The sequence below is a fragment of the Heterodontus francisci genome, chromosome 36, assembly GCF_036365525.1.
Source record: "Heterodontus francisci isolate sHetFra1 chromosome 36, sHetFra1.hap1, whole genome shotgun sequence".
NCBI lineage: Eukaryota > Metazoa > Chordata > Chondrichthyes > Heterodontiformes > Heterodontidae > Heterodontus > Heterodontus francisci.
Window position 1 is genome coordinate 22,380,625 of NC_090406.1, and position 26,147 is coordinate 22,406,771.

The window sequence follows — 26,147 nt, forward strand, 5'->3', positions numbered from 1 at the left end:
TCTTCATATCAAAAGAGTGTCTTCAGGCTGTCAGGGCCTCCACTAGTTTTTCTTATCTCTCTGTCAGTGTAGGCAGGCTTCTCCTTTAAAGATGGTCAAAACATGCAGGTCTTTGCATTTTTAAAGGCTGAGAGTGCCCTCCAGTGCCCAACCCACAGCCTGTCTTGTGAAAATCTGTGGCAAAGCAGCACACAAGTACAACGAAGTACTTTTGAATTGTGGTCACTGTTATAATGTATGAACCCAATGCTTTAATAGTTAAGTGGTCATAGCAGGACAAGTGATTTGTGTTAATAAACTGCATAGTTTAGCTGGTTATTCTCTGATGTGACCCTGTTCAAACTTTAGGATCTCTAAGCTTCAACTCTTGCAAACCAGAGCCTAAGTTATCTGGTTTAGGTGATTTCCTTTTATCTAACTGAGACACATGTAAATATGGAATAAATAATTCATTAACTACTTGTGGGAAGGCAGCAAATATGGAACAATTCAAGATTTGTCAGCTGAATGTTAATATAGAAAAATGATGTAGCTATAGTGGTGATTAGTAGATTGTATTGTTGTGTGGATCCATATCCAGTAGGATCAATGTGAGAACGTTCAAGTTTTTGCGTTGGGCCACGAGGAAAGACTTTAGTCACAGTACCCTAAGATGGATTTCAACTCAGAGCTCCAAAGTAAAAGAACAGTGAACAAAACATAAGAACACAAGAGATAGGGGAAATTCTGTGAGATCATGGCTGATTTTCCACTTCAACACCATTTTCTTGCACTATCCCCATATCCCTTGACATTTTTAATATGTAGAAATCTATTGATCTCTGTCTTGAATATACTCAATGACTGAGCCTCCACAGCCCTCTGGGGCAGAGAATTCCAAAGATTCACCACCTCCTGAGTGAAGAAATTCCTCCTCATCTCAGTCCTAAATGACCTGCCCCTTATTCTGAGACTGTGTCCCCGGTTCAAAACTCCCCAGCCAGGCGAAACATCCTTCCTGCATCAACACTGTCGAGCCCTGTAAGAATTTGGTATGTTTAAATGAGATCACGTTTCATTCTTCTAAACTCCAAAGAATAAAGGCCCAGTCTATTTAATCTTTCCTCACAGGACAATCCCTCCATCCCAGGACTTAGTTTGGTGAACCTTTGTTGCACTCCCTTTATGGTAAGTATATCTTTCCTTAAGTAAGGGGATCAAAACTGCACACAATATTCCAGTGTAGGATTGAGTTTATTTTATTTAAGGACTTACGAACATACGAATTAGGAGCAGGCCATTTGGGCCTACTTCCCCTCACAGCTCTGTTTCCTATCTTTTAAATTAGGTAGACTACTGCTTGGAGGACAGTCGTGGGGCAGCCTGTTCCACAGTTAATAAACAAAGGGATGTGCATAACTACTAAAGTAGCTATTTGTTAACAACATTTTAAACATAGTTGGAAAATTCTTCTAGCAAATTTGTAGACTGTTTCTGCATAGGAACATTTTCTGTCCTGTAGACGTTGCCTGATATGAAACCGTTCAGTATATAGAGCTTGTGTTGATGGAACAGCATCTCATCTACCGATTAGGCACACTACAGCCTGCCGGACTGAACATTGAGTTCAATAATTTCAGAGCATGACAGCCCCCCATTTTACTTCCATCTTTAGTTATTTTTTCTTTTTTTCTTTTTTTACATTTTCACAATCTTTTTTTTGCATTTATTTCATTTCATCTTAGTTTGTTCAGTTTGCTTACCCACTGTTTTTTTTCAGGTTTGCACTTGCTGCTGTTCAATATTCAGTCCATTAGCACCTAATCTGTACTAATGCTTTGTCTTTCAACACACCATTAACATATTGTTTGCCTTTGCTCCATGACCTTTTGGTCAGCTATGTGGCCTTGTCCAATCTACACCTTCTCCTTTGTTATATCTTGCCCCACCCCCACCTCACTTGCTTATAACCTGTGACTTTTCTAATATTTATCAGTTCCGAAGAAGGGTCACTGACCCGAAACGTTAACTCTGCTTCTCTTTTCACAGATGCTGCCAGACCTGCTGAGGTGTTCCAGCATCTCTTGTTTTTATTTCAGATTTCCAGCATCCGCAGTATTTTGCTTTTATTTAAGAACCTTAGGCTAGTCTGTCTTCAAAAGGGTTGATGATGAAGTGCTTGGGATCTGTGCTTGCAAAAATATGAACCTATTGATTATAATTAATTATCTCCAATGTTAAAATTAGTATCTTGACAGAAATGAATACATTTTTCCAGTGAGCTTCATCTCCCTTCAAACTTAAATTGAAACATCTGGACTGTTACTTTTGCAAAAAAAATACTGGTTGAATTGCAGGACAGGGATGATGATTTTTTTTTGCCCTTTTGGTTGTTTGTGACAAGACTTCTAATTTTAGAGAGGGACTGGCCTGTTTGGCAAAAGTTGTTTTAGCTATTGGATGTGGAATGGGTAAGTTTATAGATAAGTGTTTTTTCCCCAATTATTTATTTTTTCTGTGTTTATGATGTGACTGATTTTAGCTTTGGGAATGTGTAAGAGAGTGGATAGGGATCCAATACATCTAATAAGGATAATTCCTAATGCTCTCACATTGTGCTTTTTGGCATTAGACTACCAATGTGAGGTCACTGCAGAGATAGTGGATGCATTGGTTTTGATCTTCCAGAAGTCCTTGGATTCTATAATAGTCCCTGTGGATTGGAAGGTAGCAAATGTAACTCTGCTGTTCAAGAAAAGAGGCCTCCATAGGCTACTTAGCCTGATGTCAGCAGCAGGGAAAATGTTAGAATCTATTATTAAGGGTGTGGTAACAGGGCACTTGAAAATCACTATATGACCAGGCAGAGTCAACACAGTTATGAAAAGAATAAAAATACAAAATGCTGGAAATATCTAGCAGGTCAGGCAGCATCTATGGAGAGAGAAATCGAGTTAACGTTTCAGGTTAATGACCTTTCGTCAGAATCCTGATGATAAGACATTGAATTTGCATGGATTGAGGATTGGCTAATGGACAGAAAACAAAGAGTAGGAATAAATGGGTTATTTTTGGGATGGCAGGGTTTAACTAGTGGAGTGTCACAAGGATCAGTGCTTGAGCCCCAGCTATTTACAACCTGTATCAATGATTTAGATGAGGGGACTGACTGTAATGTATCCATGTTTGATAACAATACAAAGCTAGGTGGGAAAGTAAGTTGTGAGGAGGGTGCAAAGAGGCTATAAAGGGAAATAGCCCGGTTAAGTGAATGGCAGATGGAGCATAATGTGAGGAAGTGTGAAACTATTCACTCTGGGAGGAAGACAGGAAAAACAGAACATTTTTTAAAAGGTGAGAGACTGGTAACTGTTAGTAGGCAGAGGGATTTGTACACAAATCACAGGAAGTCAACAAGTAGGTACAGCAAGCAATTAGGAAGGCAAACGCCACGTAAGCCTTTATTGCAAAGGGATTGGAGTATAAGAGTAACGAAGTCTTGCTTCAACTATATAGGGCTTTGGTGAGAGCACACCTGAAGTACTGTGTGAAATTTTGGTCTCCGTAGCCAAGGAAGAATATACTTACCTTGGAGGGGGTGCAATGAAGATTCACTAGTTTGATGGCAGGGTGTAACTACTGGAGTGTCACAAAGATCAGTGCTTAGCCCTTAACTATTACAATCTATATCAATGACTTAGATTTGGAATCATGGAATTGAGGATTGGCTAATGGACAGAAAACAGAGAGTAGGAATAAATAGGTTATTTTCAGGATGGCAGGATTTAACTGGTGGACTGTCACAATGGTCAGTGCTTGAGCCTCAGCTATTTACCTAGAACAATGATTTAGATGAGGCGACGGAGTGTGAGGAGGAACAGCACCTCATTTTCTGATTAGTCACGCTACAGTCTACCGGACCGAACATTGAGTTCAATAATTTCAGAGTATGACTGGACCTTTATTATTTTTATTTTGTTTTATTTTGTTCCATATTTTTTTTTGTTTTTTAACCATGTGCCTGCCTACTGTTTTTTTCATGTTTGTGCTTTTGGCTACAGATGCTCATTATTCTGTCATTAACACTTACTCTGCACTAATTATTTGTTTTTCACCGCACCATTAGCACACTCTCTTTGCCTTTGCCCCATGACCACCTTGTCAGTTAATCTCTCTGGCCCTCTGTCCTATCACACACTTCTTTTGTTCTCTTTCCCCCCACCCCCGCTTTACTTGATTAAAACCTATTACATTTCTAACCTTTGCCAATTCTGATGACAGGTCCCTGACCTGAAACAGTAACTCCGCATCTCTCTCCACAGATGCTGTCAGACCTGCTGAGTATTTCCAGCACTTTCTATTTTTACTTCACTAGATTGATTCCTGGGATGAAGGAGTTTTCCTATGAAAAGAGATTAAGTAGAATGGGCCTATATTTTCTGGAGTTTAGAAGAATGAGAGTTGATCTCATTGAAACTTATAACATTCTTACAGGGCTTGACTGTGTAGATGCTGAGAGGCTGTTTGCCCCGGATGGATAATCTAGAACTAGGGACAATAGTCTCACTACTACCTGAGCCATGAGTATTTAGGACTGAGATGAAGAAAAATTCCTTCACTCATAAAGCTGTGAATCTTTGGAATTCCGTACCCCAGAGGGCTGTGGATGTTCAGCCATTGAGTATATTCAAACCAGAGATCTATAGATTTTTGGGCACTAGGCGGATCAATAGATATGAGGATAGGGTGGGAAAGTGGAGTTGATGTAGAAGTTCAGCCTTGATTTTATTAAACGGCAGAGCAGACTTGCGGGTCCGTATGGCCTACTGCAGCTCCTAAGCAGTACAAAATCCATTTTGACAGAGTCTTGCTTTGACAAAGTGCTTAAGCCAGGAATTTGGTGAGTGTGGGAATTCGGAGTAATGAGGGAAGAGGTACTGTTCTAGTCTTTTACAAAACAGGGAGTGGTCTAAGAGAGGGAGCGCAGCACAGAGAGACCTGAGAGCTAAAGCCCAGAGACATTAATTAGGTAAGCAGGTAGGTGATTGGTTGATGAGTTTCAAGCTTTCTTTTATTTTCTCTAAACAAGGGCAGTAGTTTGAACTAGTACTGTGGGCAGGGTGGGGGGGGTGGGGGTGCGGGGTGGTGCGGCAATGATATAAGTACTGTATTAAATTTATAGCTTAACTATTTAAACTACTTAATATAACTACAAATTATCGTTGAGTGATATTTCTAAACTTGAAACCCTAATTAATTAAACAAGATACGATAAAGATAGCAGGGCAGGTGATTTGTTGCAACTATAGTGTGTGAGAGCTGGAGGGTACCATTGTGATCCACTGCAGCCACATCTGCAATAAATTTCTGCAGCTCGAGGATCTTCGGCTCAGAGTTGATGTGCTGGAGTCCGAGCTTCGGACACTGCAATGCATCAGGGAGGGGGAAGTTACCTGGACACTTTTTCCAGGAGGCAGTCACACCCCTCAGGTTAGGTAATTCAGACTTGGCCCATGGTCAGGGACAGGAGGGTATGACTACGAGTGAGGCAGGTAGCTAGCACTGGAGGAGCCTCAGCTGTTGCACTTGTCCAACAGGTTTGAGGTGAGTGAGCCTTTGTGAATTAATGATCTCATAGTGAAGGATACTCAAGGCAAGAGTGATCATTACATGGTAGAATTTCACATTCAGTTTGAGGTAAGAAACGTGGGTCTGAAACTAGTGTCTTAAACTTAAATAAAGGCAATTACAAAGGTATGAAGACAGAGTTGGCTACAGTGGACTGGGAAAATAGGTTAAATGTAGCATGGTAGATAAGCAGTGGTAGATATTTATGGAGATATGTCATAACACTCAACAAAGTTATATAACATTGAGAAAGAAAGACTCAACAAGAAAGATGTACCATCCGTGGCTAACTAAGGAAGTCAAGGATGGTGTCAAATTGAAAGAAAAGGAATACAATGCTGCAAAGATTAGTGGTAGGCCAGACGATTGGCAAAATTTTAGAAACCAGCAAAGAATGACATTAAAAAAAGGGAGAAATTAGAATATGCGAGTAAACTAGGAGGAAATATAAAAACAGACAGATAGAGCTTCTACAAGTATATAAAAAAGATGAGAGTAGCTAAAGTAAACATTGGTCCCATAAAGGATGAGACTGGGGAATTAATAATGGGAAACAAGAAAATAGCAATGACTTTGATTGAATATTTTGTATCCGTCTTCATGGATGAAGACACAAAAATATCCCAAGAATAGTAGAATATCGGGGGTAACAGGGAGGGGGGACCTTAAAACAATCACCATCACTAGAGAAAAAGTACGAGGAAAACTAATGAGACTAAAGGTTGATAAGTCCCATGAACCTGATGCCCTGCATCCTGTGGTCTTAGAATAGGTGGCTGCAGAGATAGTGGATGTATTATTTGCAACCTTCCAAAATTCCCTAGATTCTGGAAAGGTCCCAGAGAATTGGAAAACTGCAAATGTAACACCTCTATTCAAGAAAGAAGACAGACAGAAAGCAGGAAACTATAGACCAGTTAGCCTAACATCTGTCATTGAAAAAATGCTGGAATCCATTATGAAGGAAGTAGTAGCAGGACACTTAGAAAATCATAATACAATCAAGCAGAGTCAACATGGTTTTGTGAAAGGAAAATCATGCTTGACAAATTTATTAGAGTTCTTCGAGGATGTAGCAAGTAGGGTGGATAAAGGGGAACCAGTAGATGTAGTATATTTGGATTTCCAAAAGGCATTCGATAAGGTGCCACATAAAAGGTTACTTCACAAGATAAGAATTCATGGTGTTGGGTGTAATATGTTAGCATGGATAGAGGATTGGCTAACAGGAAACAGAGAGTTGGGATAAATAGATCATTTTCAGGTTTGCAAACTGTAACTAGTGGGGTATCACAGGGATCAGTTCAGGGGCCTCAAATATTTAAATCTATATCAATGACTTGGATGAAGGGGCAGAGTGTATTTTAGCCAAATAGGTGACAAAGCAAGTTGTGAGGAGGACACATTGTCTGCAAAAAGATATAGATAGGTTAAGTGAGTGGGCAAAAATTTGGCAGATGTTTATAATGTGGGAAAATCTGAGGTTTTCCACTTTGGTAGGAAGAATAGGAAAGCACAATATTATTTAAATGAAGAAAGACTGCTGAATGCTGTGGTACAGAGGGATCTGGGTGTCCTCATACATGAATCACAAAATGTTAGCATGCAGGTAGAGCAAGTAATTAGGAAGGCAAATGGAATGTTGCCTTAATTGCAAGGGGGATGGAGGATAAAAGTAGGGAAGTCTTGCTACAACTGTATAGGGCATTTGAGAGATCACACCTAGAGTACTGTGTACAGTTTTTGATCTCCTTATTTAAGGATTGATATACTTGTATTGGATGCAGGTCAAAGAAGGTTCATTATGTTGATTCCTGGGATGAAAAGGTTGCCTTATGGAGTAAAGTTGAGCAGGTTGGGCCTATACTCATTGGAGTTTAGAAGAATGAGAGGTGATCTTATTGAAACATGTAACATTTTGAGAGTGCATGACAGGGGTCGTTGCTGAGAGAATGTTTCCTCTCGTGAGAAAATCTAGAACTAGGGAGCACAGTTTCAAAATAAGGGGTCTCCCATTTAAGATGGAAATGAGGAGGAATTTTTTTTTATCTCAGAAGGTTGTTGATCTTTGGAATTCTCTATCCCAGAGCGCAGTGGAGGTTGGGTCATTGAATATATTCAAGGCTGAGCTGGACAGATTTTTGATCTACAAGGGAGCAAAAGGTTATGGGGGGCAGGCAGGAAAGTGGAGTTCAGGCCACAATAAGATCAACCATGATTGTATTGAATGGTGGAACAGGCTCGAGGGACCAAATGGCCGACTCCTGCTCCTATTTCTTATGTTCTTATGTTCAATAGGTAAAGCACTTAGTTAGCAAAACATAAATATATAGGGATTTAACCTGTGCCTAATCTATTCTCTGATCACTTTAAAATCTATATATTTGAAAACAAATAGCACTAAATATTTGGAATATGGAAAATATGTACAGCAGTGTACCCAAACTTCCTCCTATGGCTTTCTTGGTGTCTCCACCTGAAGAAGGTGAATCAAAGTAAATTAAATCTGGGCGGCACAGTGGCGCAGTGGTTAGCACTGCAGCCTCACAGCTCCAGGGACCTGGGTTCGATTCTGGGTACTGCCTGTGCGGAGTTTGCAAGTTCTCCCTGTGTCTGCGTGGGTTTCCTCCGGGTGCTCCGGTTTCCTCCCACATGCCAAAGACTTGCAGGTTAATAGGTTAATTGGCCATTATAAATTGCCCCTAGTATAGGTAGGTGGTAGGGAAATATATAGGGACAGGTGGGGATGTGATAGGAATATGGGATTAGTGTAGGATTAGTATAAATGGGTGGTTGATGGTCGGCACAGACTCGGTGGGCCGAAGGGCCTGTTTCAGTGCTGTATCTCTAAAACTAAAAACTAAAATGCAAGTAACTGTCATAGGGTTTTGCATGCAGGTTTTCTCTAATATCATGAGTGCCGATCAGATGTAAACTGGCCCCATTATAAACCTGGCCCTACTGCTTCCTGAGATGTTGTTTATGTACTATCTGTTTTAAGGGAGGGGTTGCTTTTTCAAGAAAAGTCTTTATTTTTGATTTTATTGAAAATAAAAGATTTTTTTTGCTGCTTTAGTATTTGTTTCTGAACACAGTCTTTTATACTTCGTGATGGAGGCAGTGTTTAATGCTTTGCCACTCTTGCATTTACTTTTGCAATTTGCTTTATTTGGAGGCAGATGAGAGGGTTGTTGATCTTTGAAATTCTCTACCCCAGAGCGCAGTGGAGGTTGGGTCATTGAATATATTCAAGGCTGAGCTGGACAGATTTTTGATCTACAAGGGAGCAAAAGGTTATGGGGGGCTGGCAGGAAAGTGGAGCTGCTGAAAACATTTGCCTGGCTCTCTCCTGAGCCACAAGCACCTGTTTCCATACCACCGAGCAAGAAAACCTCAGACCACATGAGTACTCCAGCCCACCTTAGGTAAAAGCAAAGATATCAGTCAAACCATTGCTTTCTTTCTGTTCCCATGCCATCACTTTTCATACCCACGCTCATTTTTCCAACAACTGCCGCTTATCAGCTCCCACCAAGGCAGACCACAACAGTGCTTGGGCTCCTGCTTGGGTGCTGGAGTTGTTCTTGGGTCATCCACGCTGTACCACACCTGCACATACACATTCACAAGGAATAAAGCCTTTAAATAAATATTAAGACCATGAACAAAAGGTTATATCTTCTGGGAGGCATGTATAGATTTAAAAACTTACCATATTTCCTCAGAAGCTGTTAAAATAAAATGCTCGCTCCCATTAACTACCTTTTGATTTTAGGTGTCAGCCTTGGCTCAGCAGTAGATTCTCACCTCTGAGGATGGTAGCATAGTGGTAATGTTAGTGGACGAGTGAGCCAGAGGCAGTTGGCAGGGAGAATTTAACTTCAACTAAATAATAAATCTCAAATAAAAAGCTAGTCTCAGTAATGATGATTGTGAAGCTACCAGATTATCATAAAAAAGCATTTGGTTCACTAATGAATTTCAGGGAAGGAAACCCGCTGTCCTGATCTGGTCTAGCCTACATGTGACTCCAGAGTCAGCAATGTGGTTGACTCTGAACAGCCCTCTGAAATGGCCTAGCATACCACTCAGTTGTATCAAACCGCTGCAGAAAAGTTAAATAAGAATAAAACCGGACTGACTACCCAGCACCAGAAACAACAAAGGAATGCCCTGCCTAGTTGACCCTACAAAGTCCTCCTCGCTAACATCTAGGGACTGGTGCCAAAATTGGGAGAACTATCCCACCGACCAGTCAAGCAACAAGCCTGATGTTATCGTACTCACTGAATCAGACCTCAGAGCTAATGTCCCAGACTCCTCCATTACCATCTCCAGGTATGTCCTATCCCACCGTCAGGACAGAGCCACCAGAGGTGCTGGCACAGTTATATACAGTTAGGAGGGAGTGGCCCTGGGATTCCTCAACATTGACTCTGGAACCAATAAAGTCTCAGGGTATCAAGTCAAACATGAGCAAGGAAACCTCCTGCTGATTATCACTTACTGCCCTCCTTCAGGTGATGAATCAGTGCTCCTCGATGTTGAACACCATTTGGAAGAAGCACTGAGGGCAGCAAGGGAACAAAATCTACTCTGGATGGGAGACTTCAATGTCTATCACCAAGAGTGACTTGGTAGCTTTCTGTTTTTATTTCAGATTTCCAGCATCCACAGTATTTTGCTTTTATTCCAATATGTGTTGTTCTGCTGTGTCTAAAACAGCACCCAAGAGAACGCCTGATTCATAGTAAAGAGCTCTGATAGGAAGATTGGCTGTTTAGAGATGTCAACGCACTTCCAGTGTGCTCCACCACAATTGCTCCCAGACAGCACTGGGAGGGGAAGTTTGGCCCTATTGTCTTTTACCTATTTAGCTGAATAGTGTAGGCTTAATATTACTGCTTGAATCATATTATTACCACACTGTTAATGTAAACTGTTTGTGAACTGAAAAGAAACCAAACTGACCAGTCCAGGAAGACATGTGTTCTCTGAATCTGCTAGTAGTCCAAGGATTTAAGTTTGTTTCAGCTTTACAGTCTGACAATCTAACCTGCCTGGTGGGAACGAGGCAGATTCAAGTTGCCATTGGCTTTAGCAAAGAATAAAATTGGCCAGCATGTTAAAGGGGCATCAGACCGGGACGAGTACTTTTTCCACCAGATAGGTTAAATTATAATCGAGGTTCAGAGATTCCATTGACATGCAAGCAGCTGAAGAGCTGATTGCCTCAATATGGGTCATTATAGGAAGTTGCATATATGATATCTATGCTAACAAGTAAAAATATGCAAGAAACTTACAATCATAATCATCTATTCAAAACCAGGAAAAAGACTCTCTGATTTTCCACTACTATTATTACAATACACACATTTCTACCCCATGAGAACCATGCACATTTTAAAATTTTACACCACTAATGTTAATGAAAAAGAAAGATGATTTGTGGCACCTTCTTGTTCAGATTATTTGCTGAATTAAGGGACAAATTTTCTTGGTGTAGAAACGTGACCACAGTTGTCAAATGGCAGTCGAGGATATTGAAAGATCATTGGTGCCTGCGGTCACCTTGGTTTCTGTTTGTCCTGCATGATATTGTGGTTGTCTGATGACCACAACAGTTGGTTTGCTGAGTGGTCAGTACCGGCAAGTTATTTGTGATTTGTTAGCGGCATGTGCATTCAGATACAAGACATCTAACAGCTTGAATTGCATAACACTACTAATGTACCTGAGAGTAAACTCCACAAATGATACTAGCTGAAAAATGATGGCATGTTAGAAGATAATTTTCACAGCTGCTTGCTTTCATGTTAGCAAGGAGTACGTCTTCTGTGGGCAGGCAACGGAATACAACAGGAGAACGCTGATGTCATAAAGCACAGTTATAGCCTTCATTGATGGCTGGTACAGACACGATGGGCCGAAAGGCCTGTTTCTGTGCTGTATAACTCTATGACTCTATTACTTTAGTTTATTGCTATGACTGACAGTGTGTGGGTTGCACTACAATTTGTAATGCTGTTTCTGGGGCCCAGTTACAGACAGGTCCTCAAGTACTCTCTGTGCTGAATGCTCTTTGAATTCTGGTTAAGATTTGTCTATTCACATAAAGGATTGCTCATCTCTCGCTCTAGGATTTATTTGCCCGATGCCATTCACACTTCTGTTACCTTCACTACCACTTTAACATTAGGATCAATATTCCCCTTTGTTCAATCTGACATGGAGGTCTTAACGAAGTTTGCTTCCTGTGCATTATTTTGAACTTTAGCGTTGAATCCTTTTTCTGAACTGTTTAGGACTCTGGCACTCTTATGTTACTAACAGGCACACTTAACACCTTGTATTACATCCTAAGAATAGTAGATTTGATTTTACCTATGATGAGTCTCCATTAGGTTTCAAGAAAATGGGTGAAAAATTATTCTTTGCAACAGAATTGATGATCAGCATGTGATCAGGTCCTGAACTCCGGATTTAAATTTTGGGACAGCCGTATGTCACTGCAGGTAATTCTGAATCACAGTGCCATCCTCACTTCTTATACTACCAGCCATAGTCACATTTTAGTGATACGATGAGGGTGGCATAATTAATTCCTCACTGCCCCCTTCTTTCCAATTTAGACAGGCTCACATTTTCCTCAATGCTGCTATCACTTTGCTGCTACATGTAGTTGTCACATGTTACGTTCTTATTAAATGACGCACCATTCCGATATTCTGATAGTGGCAGTAGAAGCAATCTAAATCAGTGAAATAAAGCCTTTATGTTTCCACCGATGGATCAGGAGATGGCTGAGGGTGAATGCACTTGTATTATTGTCTACATGCATCACTGCCAATGGGCAATTAGTAAGTTATGTGGTGGAAATTGAAGATGATGCTGTATTGACAATTGGCACAATTTGCCAGTTTAACAACTGGTGACAGTCTAAGATATGTTGTGATGTTATAATCTCATAAAAGACAGTATATTATTTTTCAGTAAAACTACCATTTCCTGTTATGTGAAAAGGCACTAGGTTTTATTTTCCATTGATAACCCTATATCTACTGTTATCAGGTTAAAAAAAGTACTTCCTGCCACAATATAAAGGTGTACATTAATTCTTGGTGGTCAAAATGGTGTGATAAGGAAAGACTTTGCAATGCTAATGGAAAATAGATACTCCAAATGTATAATTCAATTTGGCACGCTCAGACAATGAGTCCAAACTCTAGGAAATACTGTGCAACAATACCCTACGAGCATTTAATACATCTGTATAGATATAGCTGGTTCACTACTGTCATGATGGCCTTCAACTATTTATTTTAAAAGGATTTGACTTTATATGGGGCCTTTCATGGTTCCATTCCTACCTGTCCTACCTGTGCTGATATTATCGATAATCATTGGATTATTTTTCATATACATACAGATGCAATCCAGTTATATTTCTTCACCCTGGACTGCATGTGTTACCTGTTTGCTTAACAGATATGAAGTTGTGGAGGTGTTAGGAATTCTTCCACTTAAAGATCAGTTGGACTGAAGTCATCCTGTTAAGAAACTGGATAACTGCGCTTGCAGTTCCATCCCCCACTTGCTCACTCAAACTGAACTTGAGAATGTAGAACCTTGTTGTTCTCCCCCCTGAGCTGATCTTCAAAGCTCACACATCATTCATCATCAAGATCAACCATCTCCACTTCCAAAACGTTACAGCCTCCTCCCTTACCTTACCAATCTCAGCACTGAAATCCTCTTCCATGGAATTCCAGGCATTTCATGTCTGCATCCTACCTGGCAGTAAATCCAACTCATCCATTTTGGTATTAAGCAAGTACTGCAGAAAGAATGTGAAAGAAAGAATGTCCTGTGTGGATAAGAGAAGGGATTATAGAGAGGATAAGCAAACTGACCACAGCGCCTGGGTTCAGGGGGCCATTCAAGTTGGGGCAGTAAAAAGAAATGTAGTCATGGTAGGGAACAATGTAGTTAGGTGGATAAATACTGTTCTCTGCAGCCGAGAGTGAGTCCAGAAGAATGTGTTGCCTGCTCGGTGTCAGGGTTAAGGACATTTCCTCGGGTTTGGAAAGGAACTTGCAGTTGGAGGGGAAAGATCCAGTTGTTGTGATCCACGTAGGTACCAAGGACATAGGTAGGACTAAGAAAGAGGTTACACTGAGGAAGTACGAGCAGCTTGGGGCTATATTAAAAAGCAAACCCACAAAAGTAATAATCTCTGGATTACTACCTGAACCACAAATAATTTGGCATAGAGTCAGTACGATCAAAGAGTTGAATGCATGGCTCAAAGATTGGTGTTGGAGAAATGGACTTCAATTCATGGGGCACTGGCATCAGTACTGGGGAAAGAGGGAGCTATTCAGTTGGGATGGGCTTCACATGAATTGTGCCAGGACCAATGTCCTGGTGAATCCAATAACGAGAGCTGTAGATAGGGCTTTAAAGTGATGGTGGGGGGTGAGGGTTCAGGTGAGAGGCAATTTAAAAGCTAAAGAGAAAGGAAAATTGTAATGTGGAGTTGAGGTTACAATCAGATCAGCCATGATCTTGTTGAATGGTGGAGCAGGCTCAAGGGGCCGAGAGGCCGACTCCTACTCCTAATTCGTATGCTCGTATGCACGTAGGACAAGGCAGTAGTGCATGGTAGTGACATAAGTAATGATAACCAGAGTGTGACAGGAAGGGACAATGGTAGAAGATCACAGGGCAAAAGGGAGGGAGGAACTTAAAACAATCATTATCAATAGAGAGAATGTACTAGGCAAACTATTGGGACTAAAGGCTGACAAGTCCCTGGATCTGTTGGCCTGCATTCTAGGGTCTTAAAAGAAGTGGCTGCAGAGATAGTGGATGCATTGGCTGTAATCTTCCAAAATTCCCTAGCGTGTGGAATGTAATGCCTTTTTCAAGAAAGGAGGGAGACAGAAAGCAGGAAACTATAAGCCAATTAGCCTAACATCTGTCATTGGGAAAATGCTGGAATTCTTTATTGAAGAAGTCGTAGCAAAACACTTAGAAAATCATAATGCAATCAGGCAGATTCAACATGTTATTATGAAAGGAAAATCAAGCTTGACAAATTTACTAGAGTTCTTCGAGGATGTAACGAGCAGGGTAGATAAAGGGGAACCAGTAGATATAGTGTATTTGGATTTCCAAAAGGCATTCGATAAGGTGCCACATAACAGGTTACTGTACAAGATCAGAGCTCATGTTGTTGGGGTAATATATTAGCATGGATAGAGGATTGGCTAATGGGAAACAGAGTCAGGATAAATTTTCAGTTTGACAAACTGTAAGTAGTGGGGTGCCACAGAGATCAGTGCTGAGATCTCAACTGTTTACAATCTATATTAATGTCTTGGATGAAGGGACTGAGTTTATTGCAGTGTAATTTTCTGATGATACATAGATAGATGGGAAAGCAAGTAGTGAGGAGGACACAGAGGCTGCAAATGGATATAGATAGGTTAAGTTAATGGGCAAAAAATTGGCAGATGGTGTATAATATGGGAAAATGTGAAGTTATCCACTTTGGTAGGAAGAATAAAAAAGCAAAATATTATTTAAATGGAGAGAGACTACAGAATGTTGTGGTACAGAAGCTTCTGGGTGCCCTCGTGCATAAAATGCAAAAGTTAGCATGCAGGTACAGCGAGTAACTAGGCAGGCAGATGAAATATTGGCCTTTATTGCAAGGGGTTGGAGTATAAAAGTAAGGAAGTCTTTCTACAACAGTACAGGGTGTTGACGAGACTGCCCCTAGACTGCAGTGTGCAGTTTTGGATCTCTTTATTTAAGGAGGAATATACTTGCATTGGAGGCAGTTCAGAGAAGGTTCACTAGGTTGATTCCTGCGATTAAGGGGTTGCCTTACGTTTTAGTTTTTAGTTTTAGAGATACAGCACTGAAACAGGCCCTTCGGCCCACCGAGTCTGTGCCGACCATCAACCACCCATTTATACTAATCCTACACTAATTCAATATTCCTACCACATTCCCACATTTCCCTACCACCTACCTATACTAGGGGCAATTTATAATGGCAAATTTACCTATCAACCTGCAAATCTTTGGCATGTGGGAGGAAACTGGAGCACCCGGAGAAAACCCACGCAGACACAGGGAGAACTTGCAAACTCCACACAGGCAGTACCCAGAATTGGGTCGCAGGAGCTGTGAGGCTGCAGTGCTAACCACTGCGCCACTGTTATGAGGAAAGGTTGAGCAGGTTGGGCCTATACTCATTGGAGTTTAGAAGAATAGAGGTGATTTTATTGAAAGAAATAAGATTCTGAGGGGGTAGATGCTGAGAGGATGTTTACCCTCATGGAGGAATCTAAAACTAGGAAGCATTATTTCAGAATAAGGGGTCGCCCATTTAAGACAGAGATGAGGAGGAATTTCTTCTCTCAGAGGGTCGTGAATCTTTGGAATTCTCTTCCCCAGAGAGCTGTAAATTGTGTATATTCAAGGACAAGATAGACAGATTTTTGAACTATAGGGGAGTCAAGGCAGTAACACTGGTGAAATAGCTGCTCTTCTGGTGTATTTTTCCCTGCTGCACTGGTATAAGTGAAGAACAGGCAGGAAAGTGGAATTGAGGCCAAGATCAGATCAGCCATGATCTTGTTGAATGTTGGAGCTGCATGGCCTACGTCTGCTCCAATTTCTTATGTTTTTAAAGAAAGAAATTTGCATCAATATGACAGCCTACTAAATCTCTGAGTGTACAACCAGTGAAATACTTTTGAAGTATTTCCACTGTTGTATTTTAGGAAATGTGGCAATCAAAGTGCACACAAGGTCCCACAGACATCAAATGACCAAATGTTTTTGTGATGTCAGTTGACCAGGACTGGAAAAACTCCCCATCTCTTCTTCAAATAATGATTGGGAGAATATTTATGTTGATCTATAGGGTAAAAGAGGCTTTGGTTTAATGTCTCATTTGAGAATTGACGGTCAGAGTTTTAGTTGGGTGGGAGGCCCCGCCCACTGGCCAAAAAGTCGAGGGCGAGCCTGCCTCCATCGGGCCTGGGGAGTCACGCTGGGATTTTTCGCTCCCCAGGCCCTTAATTGGCCTTGGGCAGGACTTCCACCTCCTTGAGACAGGAAGTCCCGCCTAATGGAGCTGTTGGCCAATCAGTGGGTCGGCAGCTCTCAGTTTCAGCGGCGCCACCAGGAGCAGTGGCCACTTCTGGGACTACACCTAGCCAACGGCAGCAAGAGGGATGATCAGAACATAAGAAATAGGAGCAGGAGTAGGCCATTCAGCCCCTCAAGCCTGCCCCGCCATTCAATAAGATCTTGGCTGATCTGCCCCAGACCTCAACTCCTCTTTCGTGCTAGCTCCTCATAGCCCTCAACTCCCCGATGTTTCAAAAATCTATTTACCTCCTCTTAAAATACTTTCAGTGATCTCGTCTCCGCAACTCTCTGGAGTGGAGAATTCCAGACATTCACTACCCTCTGAGAGAAGAAATTCCTTTGCATCTCAGTTTTAAGTGAGCGCCACCTTATTCTGTAACTATGTCCCCTAGTTGGAGATTTCCCCATTAGTGGAAACATCTTCTCAACATCTACCCTGTCAAGCCCCCTCAGAATCTTGTATGTTTCAATAAGATCACCCCTCATTCTTCTAAACTCTAATGAATAAAGGCCTAACCTGTTTAGCCATTCTTGATAAGTCAACCAATTCATCCCAGGAATCAGCCTAGTGAATCTCTTTTGAACTGCCTCCAATGCCAGTATATCCTTTCTTAAATACGGGGACCAAAACTGTACACAGTACTCCAGGTATGGCCTCACCAACACCCTGTACAGTTATAACAAGACTTCCCTATTTTTAAAGTCCAACCCCTAGCAATAAAGGCCAAAATTCCATTTGCCTTCTTAATTACTTGCTGCACCTGCATGCGAACATTTTGTATTTCATGTACAAGAACACCCAGATCCCTCTGTGCTACACTTTTTTGAAGTCTCTCTCCATTTAAATAATAGTCTGCCTTTTGATTCTTCCTACCAAAGTGCGTGACCTCACACTTTTCTACATTAAACTTCATCTGCCAAGTTTTTGCCCACTCACTCAACTTATCTATATCCCCTTGCAGATTCCTTATGTCCTCATAACAACATGCCCTCCCACCTATTTTTGTATCGTCAGCAAATCTGGATATATTGCACTCTTCCCCCTCCTCCAAGTCATTAATATAGATAGTAAATAATTGAGGAAAGATAGTAAAATTTTGGGGCCTCGCTGTAGTCAGTCGGGCCCCAGCGAGGCAAAGGGTTTGGTTGGGGGGGTGGGGTGGGAGTGTTGTGCAGTGGGGGTGTTTGGGCCGTGGTGGGGCACGGTGTGCCCGATCAAGAGGGTCCCCCCACTAGCTCACAAGAGGGCCACCAGGTTTTACCTGGTGGCGTTCTGGGGGCCTTTGCAATCTGGCCACTGCAGGTAAAATACCAGTGGCGGCAGGAGGAAGCCCTAAAGTGGCAGTTAATTGGCCACTTAAGCCTTGATTGGCCTAGGGCGGGCGGGTTGTTTCTCGCAGCTGCTGTCCCGCAGACAATATCTCTTATAGCGTTCCTTCAGTACTGCACTGAATTGCCAGTCTAGATTATGTGCTCAAGTCTCTGGAGTGGGGTTTGAACCCACAACCACTGACTCAGGGACACAAATGCTACCGCTGAGACAAGATTGTTAGACATTTCCTTTAAATCAAAAGTTCTATAAAACCAATGTCTATTACCAAACTTACTCTCTGTTGAGAATAATGAAAACCTATGTTCCGTACCATTTCATACATTAGAAAAACTTATAGCGTTCATGCAATAAATGGCTCAAATGTAACATCACGGCTAACAGACACTATCTGAAATCTGGACAGAGCATTTAGTAATTAAAGGGAAAGGGTGAGGAGCGCCACGTAGTTAAGAGATAACACTATGTTACACTTTTCAATGCAGATATCTATTCAGTTATGATGCATGATATTTGCTTTCAGTTTGAGCACAATACCTTCTAAACTTTGCAGGGAGAGGTGGTGGCTGTGGGGTTGAAGAATCAGACATCTGCATTTGGGCTTTGTTCAGCGTCTTTCTTTTGTCTGTACTAACAAAGAGCTCAGATGGAGTTGTGTAGGTGATTGTTTTATTGTTACAGTTCTGATAGCATGCTGGATGCCAATACGCATCCAAATTCTCATACACGCTGTCTTCATCCGAAATCTGCTCAAAATTGTTGTTGGCATTATTATTGATGGTTGCTGCTCTGTATCTTTGGTTAGCATTTAACAGAGTTAGTTGAGGATTGACATTCAGTTCAGAATGATGGGGCCCTCTATAATCCTTGTTTGGAGATTTGGTGCTGCTCGTTTTACCTTTCCAAGGGTTAGGATTACTAAAGAATAGCTGCCTTTTCCTCATGGCACAGTTTTGTGCAGCAGACCCAGCTCCCTGTGGTTTCTCACTGGTAGACCTCACTGTACGTGACTGGGAGGAATTGTCGTTGTGCCGTAGACCTGTTGCGTTCCTTGCTGACATCTTGTAGTGCTGTGAAGGGAAGTTGCAATAATCTCTTTCCATTTTGAATTTTCTTCATTCGATGTCTACCTCCATTTAAAGAAGGAAATGATGGCCTGTCTGTTTACATTGATGACTTTTCTTTTAAACATTAGAGTTCTGGATTGAAGCTGATTAGGATTGTACATAATTCTTGTTAAGGTGAGCAGATCAACAGGAACAGTTGAAGATCATTTTTTTTTTTAAGTTTTCAGTTCCAGGAAAAAGTCTTGTAACACTGGCATTCCTTGTGTACGAATATACCATTTTTGTACAAGATTATTACCAAGGGGGAAAAACACGTACAAATTGGGCAGTTTTTCCGATATCCCTTTGTTTCCTGTCTGTGGCTGTCACCTTATGTTCCACGTTGCAAATACTCTCAAAGCCTTTTTTGCGTCTGTTGGCTGCAGCTCTTGCAAGGTTATAGATCTACAATCCTCCATAGAAGTTGCTTCACATCTTGTGGTACTCCTGCAATAATTCAGCTTGTTCCCTGTTGTTTGCTGTTTTATAAAGATGATTTTCTTTTTCGTAGCATAAAAAATAGGCCTGTTTTTAAGCAGCCCAAACGAAGCTTCTGTTGCTGCAAAAGCTTCCTGTGCTCTGGTTGCAGTGGTTTCTATGGCATCCAATGAATATACTTATTGAGATTATGAGTGAAACTTCTTTATGGTGTCATTGCTACAATATTGACTATCGCATGTAAAATCAAATGTGCTCCTTCCTGTATATCTCACATTCATAAAATCTATCTCTTCTGAACTGTAAAGATGTAAAGTTGGAAGATCTTATTACAGTGTGTTGCATCATTGGATTTCTTAATTCTGAAGTTTTCATTATTTTGCTACCTACCAGCAGACAACATAAAGTATGTTACTGACAAAACTTAATTGCCGAATTATCTTAAACCACAGAAACTGAATTTTATGCTTTGCAGGTGCTGTATCCTCTAAATTTGGGTTGTTGTCTCTAAAATTCATATTCAACATGCATATATAGAATAATGATTCCTGGTTAAATTTATGTATGTGCAGTGCAATTTATGCAGTGTTTCCTGCTCAAAAACATACTAAGAAAGGGTTATGTATTATACATAGATATTAAAACAAGATTCAATAATGATGGAATAAATTTCATTCAATTTTTTAACGGGTAGCACATGAATTATAATCGGTGAAGTATAATAAGAACATAAGAGTTTATAGGTGAAACAAATGCCCATTTAGTTTGCCTCCCTCTATCCTGCTAGTCACATGGGGCTGAATTTTATTGGGCGTCGCGCTCCAAAGATTGGACAGAATATAAAAAACAGCAAAGAATGACTAAAAGATTGATAAGGAAGGTAAAATTAGAGTAGGAGAGAAAACTAGCTAGAAATATAAAGAAAGGTAGCAAGAGTTTCTATAGATATTTTAAAAAGAAAAGAGTTAGCAAAGTGAGCATTGATGCTATAAAAAGTGAGTCTGTGGAATTAATAATGGATAATAAGGAGATGGCAGATGAATTGAACAGATATTTTACATCGGTCTTCACTATTGAAGATACAAGTAACATCCCAGTATTAGCATCATTTTCTGGTTGGCAAGATGTAACAAGTGGTGTGCCACAGGGATCAGTGCTGGGGCCTCAACTTTGTAAAATTTATATAAATGACTTAGAAGAAGGGACCAAAGGTATGGTTGCTAAATTTGCTGATGACACAAAGATAGGTAGGAAAGTAACTTATGAAGAGGACATAAGGAGGCTACAAAGGGATATAGATAGGTTAAGTGAGTGGACAAAGACCTGGCAAATGGGGGATAATGTATGAAAGTGTGAAATTGTCTACTTTGGCAGGAAGAATAAAAAAGAAGCATATTATCTAAATGGTGAGAGATTGCAGAGCTCTGAGGTGCAGAGGGATCTGGGTGTCCTAGTGCATGAATTGCAAAAGGTTAGTATGCAAAACGTAATTAGGAAAGCTAATAGAATGTTATCGTTTATCGCGAGGGGAATTGAGTACAAAAGTAGGGAGGTTATGCTTCAGCTATACAGGGCATTGGTGAGACCACATCTGGGGCACTGTGTACAGTACTGGTCTCCTTATTTAAAGAAGGATGTAAATGTGTTGGAGACACTACAGAGAAGGTTTACTAGACTAATACCTGGAATGGGTGGGCTATCTTATGAGGAAAGATTGGGCAGGCTAGGCATGTATCTGCTGGAATTTAGAAGAGTAAGAGGCGACTTGATTGAAACATGTAAGATCCTGAGGGGTCTTGATAGGGTGGATGTGGAAAGGATGTTTCCCCTTGTGGGAGAAACTCGAACTAGGGATCACTGTTTAAAAATAAGGCGTCACCTATTTAAGATAGAGATGAGGAGAAATTTTTTCTCTCAGAGGGTCATGAGCCTTTAAAATTCTCTTCCTCAAAAGGCAGTGGAAGCAGAGTCTTTGCATATTTTTAAGGCAGAGCAGATAGATTCTTGATAAGCAAGGGAGTGGAAGGTTATTGGGGTAGGTGGAAATGTGGAGTAATCAGTTTAGCCATGAACTTATTGAATGGTGGAGCAGGCTCGAGGGGTCCTGCTCCTAATTCGTATGTTCGTAAGTCAATCTGGATATATTTAATGGCAATCTACATATGGAGATGAAGGGCCCGTCGCCAGGCGGTGGAGGGAACGCACCGAGGTTCCCCCACTGCCGGTAAATGCAATAGGCCCTTCTCGACGCCTCGGGTTGAGGTGGGCCTCTCCTTGCAGAATTTTACCGACCCCCGCACCGCGACCCATGGTGTCGAGGGGCCGGTAAAATTCAGCCCATGATAGAATGGTAATGAAGTTCAATCAATCTCTATCAATTAGTCTACAGCATGAGGTGTGGAAAACTCCAGTGCTCGAAAGCTGTGGAAACCATAGGCCCAAAGGCAGCTCTTTTCTCCTAAGCATGCGACACATACCATAATGTTATGTCTCCAATTACTCATATACTGAATCACAAAATATTATTTTACGAAAGAATAAGTAGAAAAAATGGTAAATAGTGAAAACACTTTTAGAAACTCGCAAATTCATATCTATTGTCAGATTCTTTACAGAATCTTTATAGAATGAACGTTAAAACGACGTGGCGTTTTTTGGGTGGATTGCTACCCTCTAGTGAAAGCAGATGTACAAGCTCCATGGATGGAAGTAGTGGAGAGGGTGAATGGAGTATTGCAGGTCCTGAGGACCCATATACAATTTCGAAAAAAGTTTAATGATGTCAGGAGGGGTGCCAAAGTAAGTGTAGAAATCTTTGCATGCATTATTAATGTCGACATTTAGTACAAATGGCATGAACCAAGCCATATTGTAGAATTAAATTGCACTGGTGCTCCATGGTGCCAATAGTTTCTCAGAAATAGTGTGGAAAAAATTAAAGTTCAACACAAAAAATCTATTTTCATTCATCATTAAAGTGACTTGTTCAAGAGGTGTTTAGTCCTCTAATCATCAATGTAATACAACTGATCTTATAAAAGGTTGCAAATTATTCACTGAGAATAAGTACCAGGAGACTTTCTAACATTATCATATCCTATTACAGTAAGATGATACTCATGGCCTGCTAGCAGTACAATATTAAAACAAGCTTAGTATTGTGTTACCTACCGGCCATTTTCTCTCTAATTTGGAAAGACTGGCCTCAAATGTCCAATGATTACGGCACAGTCCAATAGATCTTTTTGCGTCGAATTTGTTTATATAAAATAGCAAATCGATCAGGGCACAATTCTGCGAAAAGAGGATAATGAAGTCACCTTATTCTCCAACAGTCCCAGTGAATGATACGTCAGTCTAACGACAGCAACTTTGCTTTGTTATAAATAAATAATCAGCAAAAGAGTCAAAAACTTCATTCCGTTAAGTTGCTGGTATATCGTTCTCACCCTTTAACTACATTATTTGGGTTTGTGAGGGAAATGTTCCATTCCTCAATTTATGCTTGAGCTTTGTCTATCACGTGCCATACAAATTTCTAATGGCAAGAAAACCTTAGCACAAATGTGCAATAAAAGTGCAATAACAGGAGATAGGATTTTATAGAAAGTCCACACAAACATAAGATTCTTTTTAATGTATGATAGACTTGTGCATTTCCAGAAAAAATAAAATTGTACTGCAATCAGGAAAACAGCAAAATGGAAAAGGAAATGTAAAGAAAAAGCAACAGAAAAAAATATAAAAGTAGGAGTAAAGCAATGATATTAATTAATGATTGAAGTTATAATAAAAATGCAGATAATGAGTCCACACTAAGAGTATAATGCATTCATCACGGGGTGCATTTATCAGGAATTTGGTGTGGGCTTCTCTGAATTTTTTATTCATTAAAATTAAACAACAACAGCTTACATGTATATAGCACCTTTAATGTAGTATTGAGGACTGTGTATGATTTTAACCCTACCCACCTAACAGAAACCAGGCAGGTGGGAAATTAAAACGCCTGGGTTACTTACCTGCCCTAGCATTGCCTGGCTCCTGCCCCATCCATGATTTTAATTCAGGCAGGGTCCTTGTTGACATATTTAGATAGTGGTTCGATTCTATCATTGGGCCCCAACTGCTATTTTAACACTGACCCGAGCAAAGAAGTCTCACTTTTCTGCCAGTTAAAGCCATGTGAGAAGAAGATCCGGAACCAGAAGAGGCTGGTTCAGTTGTTTTCTTTACTTTCCTTGTGGATCGAGGAGGAGCAAGAGTGATCCTCTGGGCTTCAGAAGACGTTGAGGTGTTCACTTCCCTGGATTCCATTCCCTCCTCCTGCAATCTCCTGGAATGCCTTCCCTCACATTTAACTTCATGCTGGTGGGCTGCCTGATTACCTGACTGGCAGTCACTTCCTGCCCACTTTCCTTACATTCTGGTTGGGAAGTGAGCCTACAGAATTCATAATGAGGCCAAGGAGTTAAAATAGCTGGGGCCTGTTGTCTATTGCAGCAGGTGAGCTATGAGCTATTAACTCTCCCCACCACCCACTCACTCAAAATCTGCTTGGAAGTGGGTTTTGTTTTGAAGCAACGCTTCTTGATGCTATGATAAAAACGAAGTAAAACTTGGGCAATAATATGTCAAGCAGCTTGATCACTAGATGTGTAAAAAAAACTTTCAGAAGGCCTTGCTTCTCAAAAATTAAAAAAAGGTTTTGGTACATATTAAATGGAAATGTTAAATTGAAAGTATTTCCTACAACACTTATTTTTTCCTTTGAAAACCAGTCACCACAAAATAGCCAATCCTAATTAGATCATCTGTCTCTCAGCCCTTTTTGCTCCTGTCGTATTAACAGCACCGTCTATGTGCACAAGCATGGACGCTGCTGCTCAAAACAGTCTGGTAAATGAGCTACTTTAAAAGGAGGCTTACTAAAAATCCTGTGACAAATAATTTTATTATAGAAGTTGCCCTTGTAGATCAATGCATTAGTTCAAGTGTCGTTTCTGAATCCATATACAGTCTCACTCTTTGGCAAAACTCATTCAAATGTTTAGAATTTGTCTTTTGACAGTTAGCATTGCAGTTGACATTCTAATGAAGGGATACTGTAGCATCTCTTTTTACATTAATGAGATTACTTGGTAACACATGTATAAGGTTTTGTGCTTGGAGGCTTAACCTTGTCTCATGTTACTCATGTATGCTTCCGATGTGGCAAAGTCATCTTTAATTCAGAAGCAGGTAATTCTACTTTCCAGACCAAGATGCTGCGTGGATCTAGGAGAAAATGTAAAAAGGCAACAAAATTGGAAGAGAACAGGCTGATGGAGAATGGAGTTACTGTTGAAAGTCAAATGAGCCCCACAGTGCAAGGACAAGGGCAGGGTACTGCTGAATGTGGGGTTCTTCTTCCTTCTGCTCCTCCTTCTGCCCCTCCTGCTCCACGGATTAGGCCCAGACTGATATTTCACACACAGCTGGCTCATGGCAGTCCTACAGGCAGGATCGAAGGCTTCACCAATGTTAAGGAACTGTATGCCAAAATCGCAGAGGTCTTTGAGATCTCACCAGCAGAGGTGGGCACAGTAGGGAGAGCAAACTGGCATTTTCCAGCGCTCTGTATCGGCTGTGGATTAGTTTAACAATCTTTTGCTTCAGTACTAAAATACTTTGTCTGTCTGAGATAAAAAGAAATTCCTTTTTATGTACAAGACCTATTCAATGCCGACCAAATGGTTTTAGTGAGGGGGTTGGTCTATCGTGTGCTATTTAGTTTTCCGAATGTAGACCAGGTAGCAGGTATTACAGTAGATATTTTATGATTGCTTCACATAGATTTCAAAGTCTGTGTTATACAATCTAATTTTTAGATTTTTCAATGTGTTGGCTAGGAGTTACTGCTGGTGATATTAGATGTATGATATTCCTCTCTCCTCTGTTTCAGTGGAGGAGTTACTATGTTTAAAATAAATAACAGAATAATGGCTGTGTTAAAAATGCGAGAGAGAAATGTTGTATAAACACACTGGCCTAGAAATTTGGCCAGGCCTATTTTGATGTGTGTGGGGTGTGGGGAAGGGTACAAATTACAATCCCTGTGCCTGATTTCCATGAAGTGGGACAGCTGCCTCTTACTCTCTGCAAGGCGTGCTTGAAAATTGAGTGGCTGCGATGATAGCAGAGGCCCTTGTGACCAGAGTGGGTATGGGCAGGGGTGGTGGTGGGGAAATTGGTCATGGGGGGCTGGTGGTGGGGATTTTAGTAACTGGAGCAGAGGTGCTCGCATTCTTTTGCTGTGGAGTTGGGGGGTGCAATCCTGGTCTACCCGGTTTCATATTCAGGTAAGCATTTAAAAAATTTTATCTTATTGGTTGAGGCCAGGTTTTCTTGAGTGCAGCCGGTGCCAGGTGATTCACGGTAAACAATCGTGAAGTGAGCACTAAAAATAGGTGTTAGGCCCTTATTTGCATGTGCAAAGGGCCTAATGCCCT

General features: G+C 40.9%; 2 protein-coding genes across 5 annotated transcripts in view; one reads left to right on the forward strand and one right to left on the reverse strand.

The window, feature by feature from the left end:
• The window catches only part of peak3 (PEAK family member 3), an 83,016-nt gene extending 63,205 nt beyond the window's left edge, over positions 1 to 19,811 (reverse strand). For 2 of the 3 annotated variants that reach the window (XM_068016343.1, XM_068016342.1), the window contains exons 1-2: positions 18,650 to 19,811; positions 13,340 to 13,477 (exon numbers count right to left, since the gene is read on the reverse strand). In XM_068016343.1, coding sequence (XP_067872444.1) covers positions 13,340 to 13,477; positions 18,650 to 19,215 — 704 coding nt within the window. In that variant the 5' untranslated portion in view covers positions 19,216 to 19,811. The remainder of the gene's footprint in view (positions 1 to 13,339; positions 13,478 to 18,649) is intronic. The other variant, XM_068016344.1, reaches the window with a different exon arrangement.
• The window catches only part of LOC137351664 (PDZ domain-containing protein GIPC1-like), an 84,837-nt gene continuing 77,840 nt past the window's right edge, over positions 19,151 to 26,147 (forward strand). The window contains exon 1 of one of the 2 annotated variants that reach the window (XM_068016345.1): positions 19,151 to 19,353. Coding sequence is in view for 1 of the 2 variants with exons in the window: in XM_068016347.1 (XP_067872448.1) it covers positions 24,981 to 25,232 (252 nt within the window). In the remaining variant the exon portion in view is untranslated. Of the gene's footprint in view, positions 19,354 to 24,965; positions 25,233 to 26,147 lie in introns of those variants that run through there. The other variant, XM_068016347.1, reaches the window with a different exon arrangement.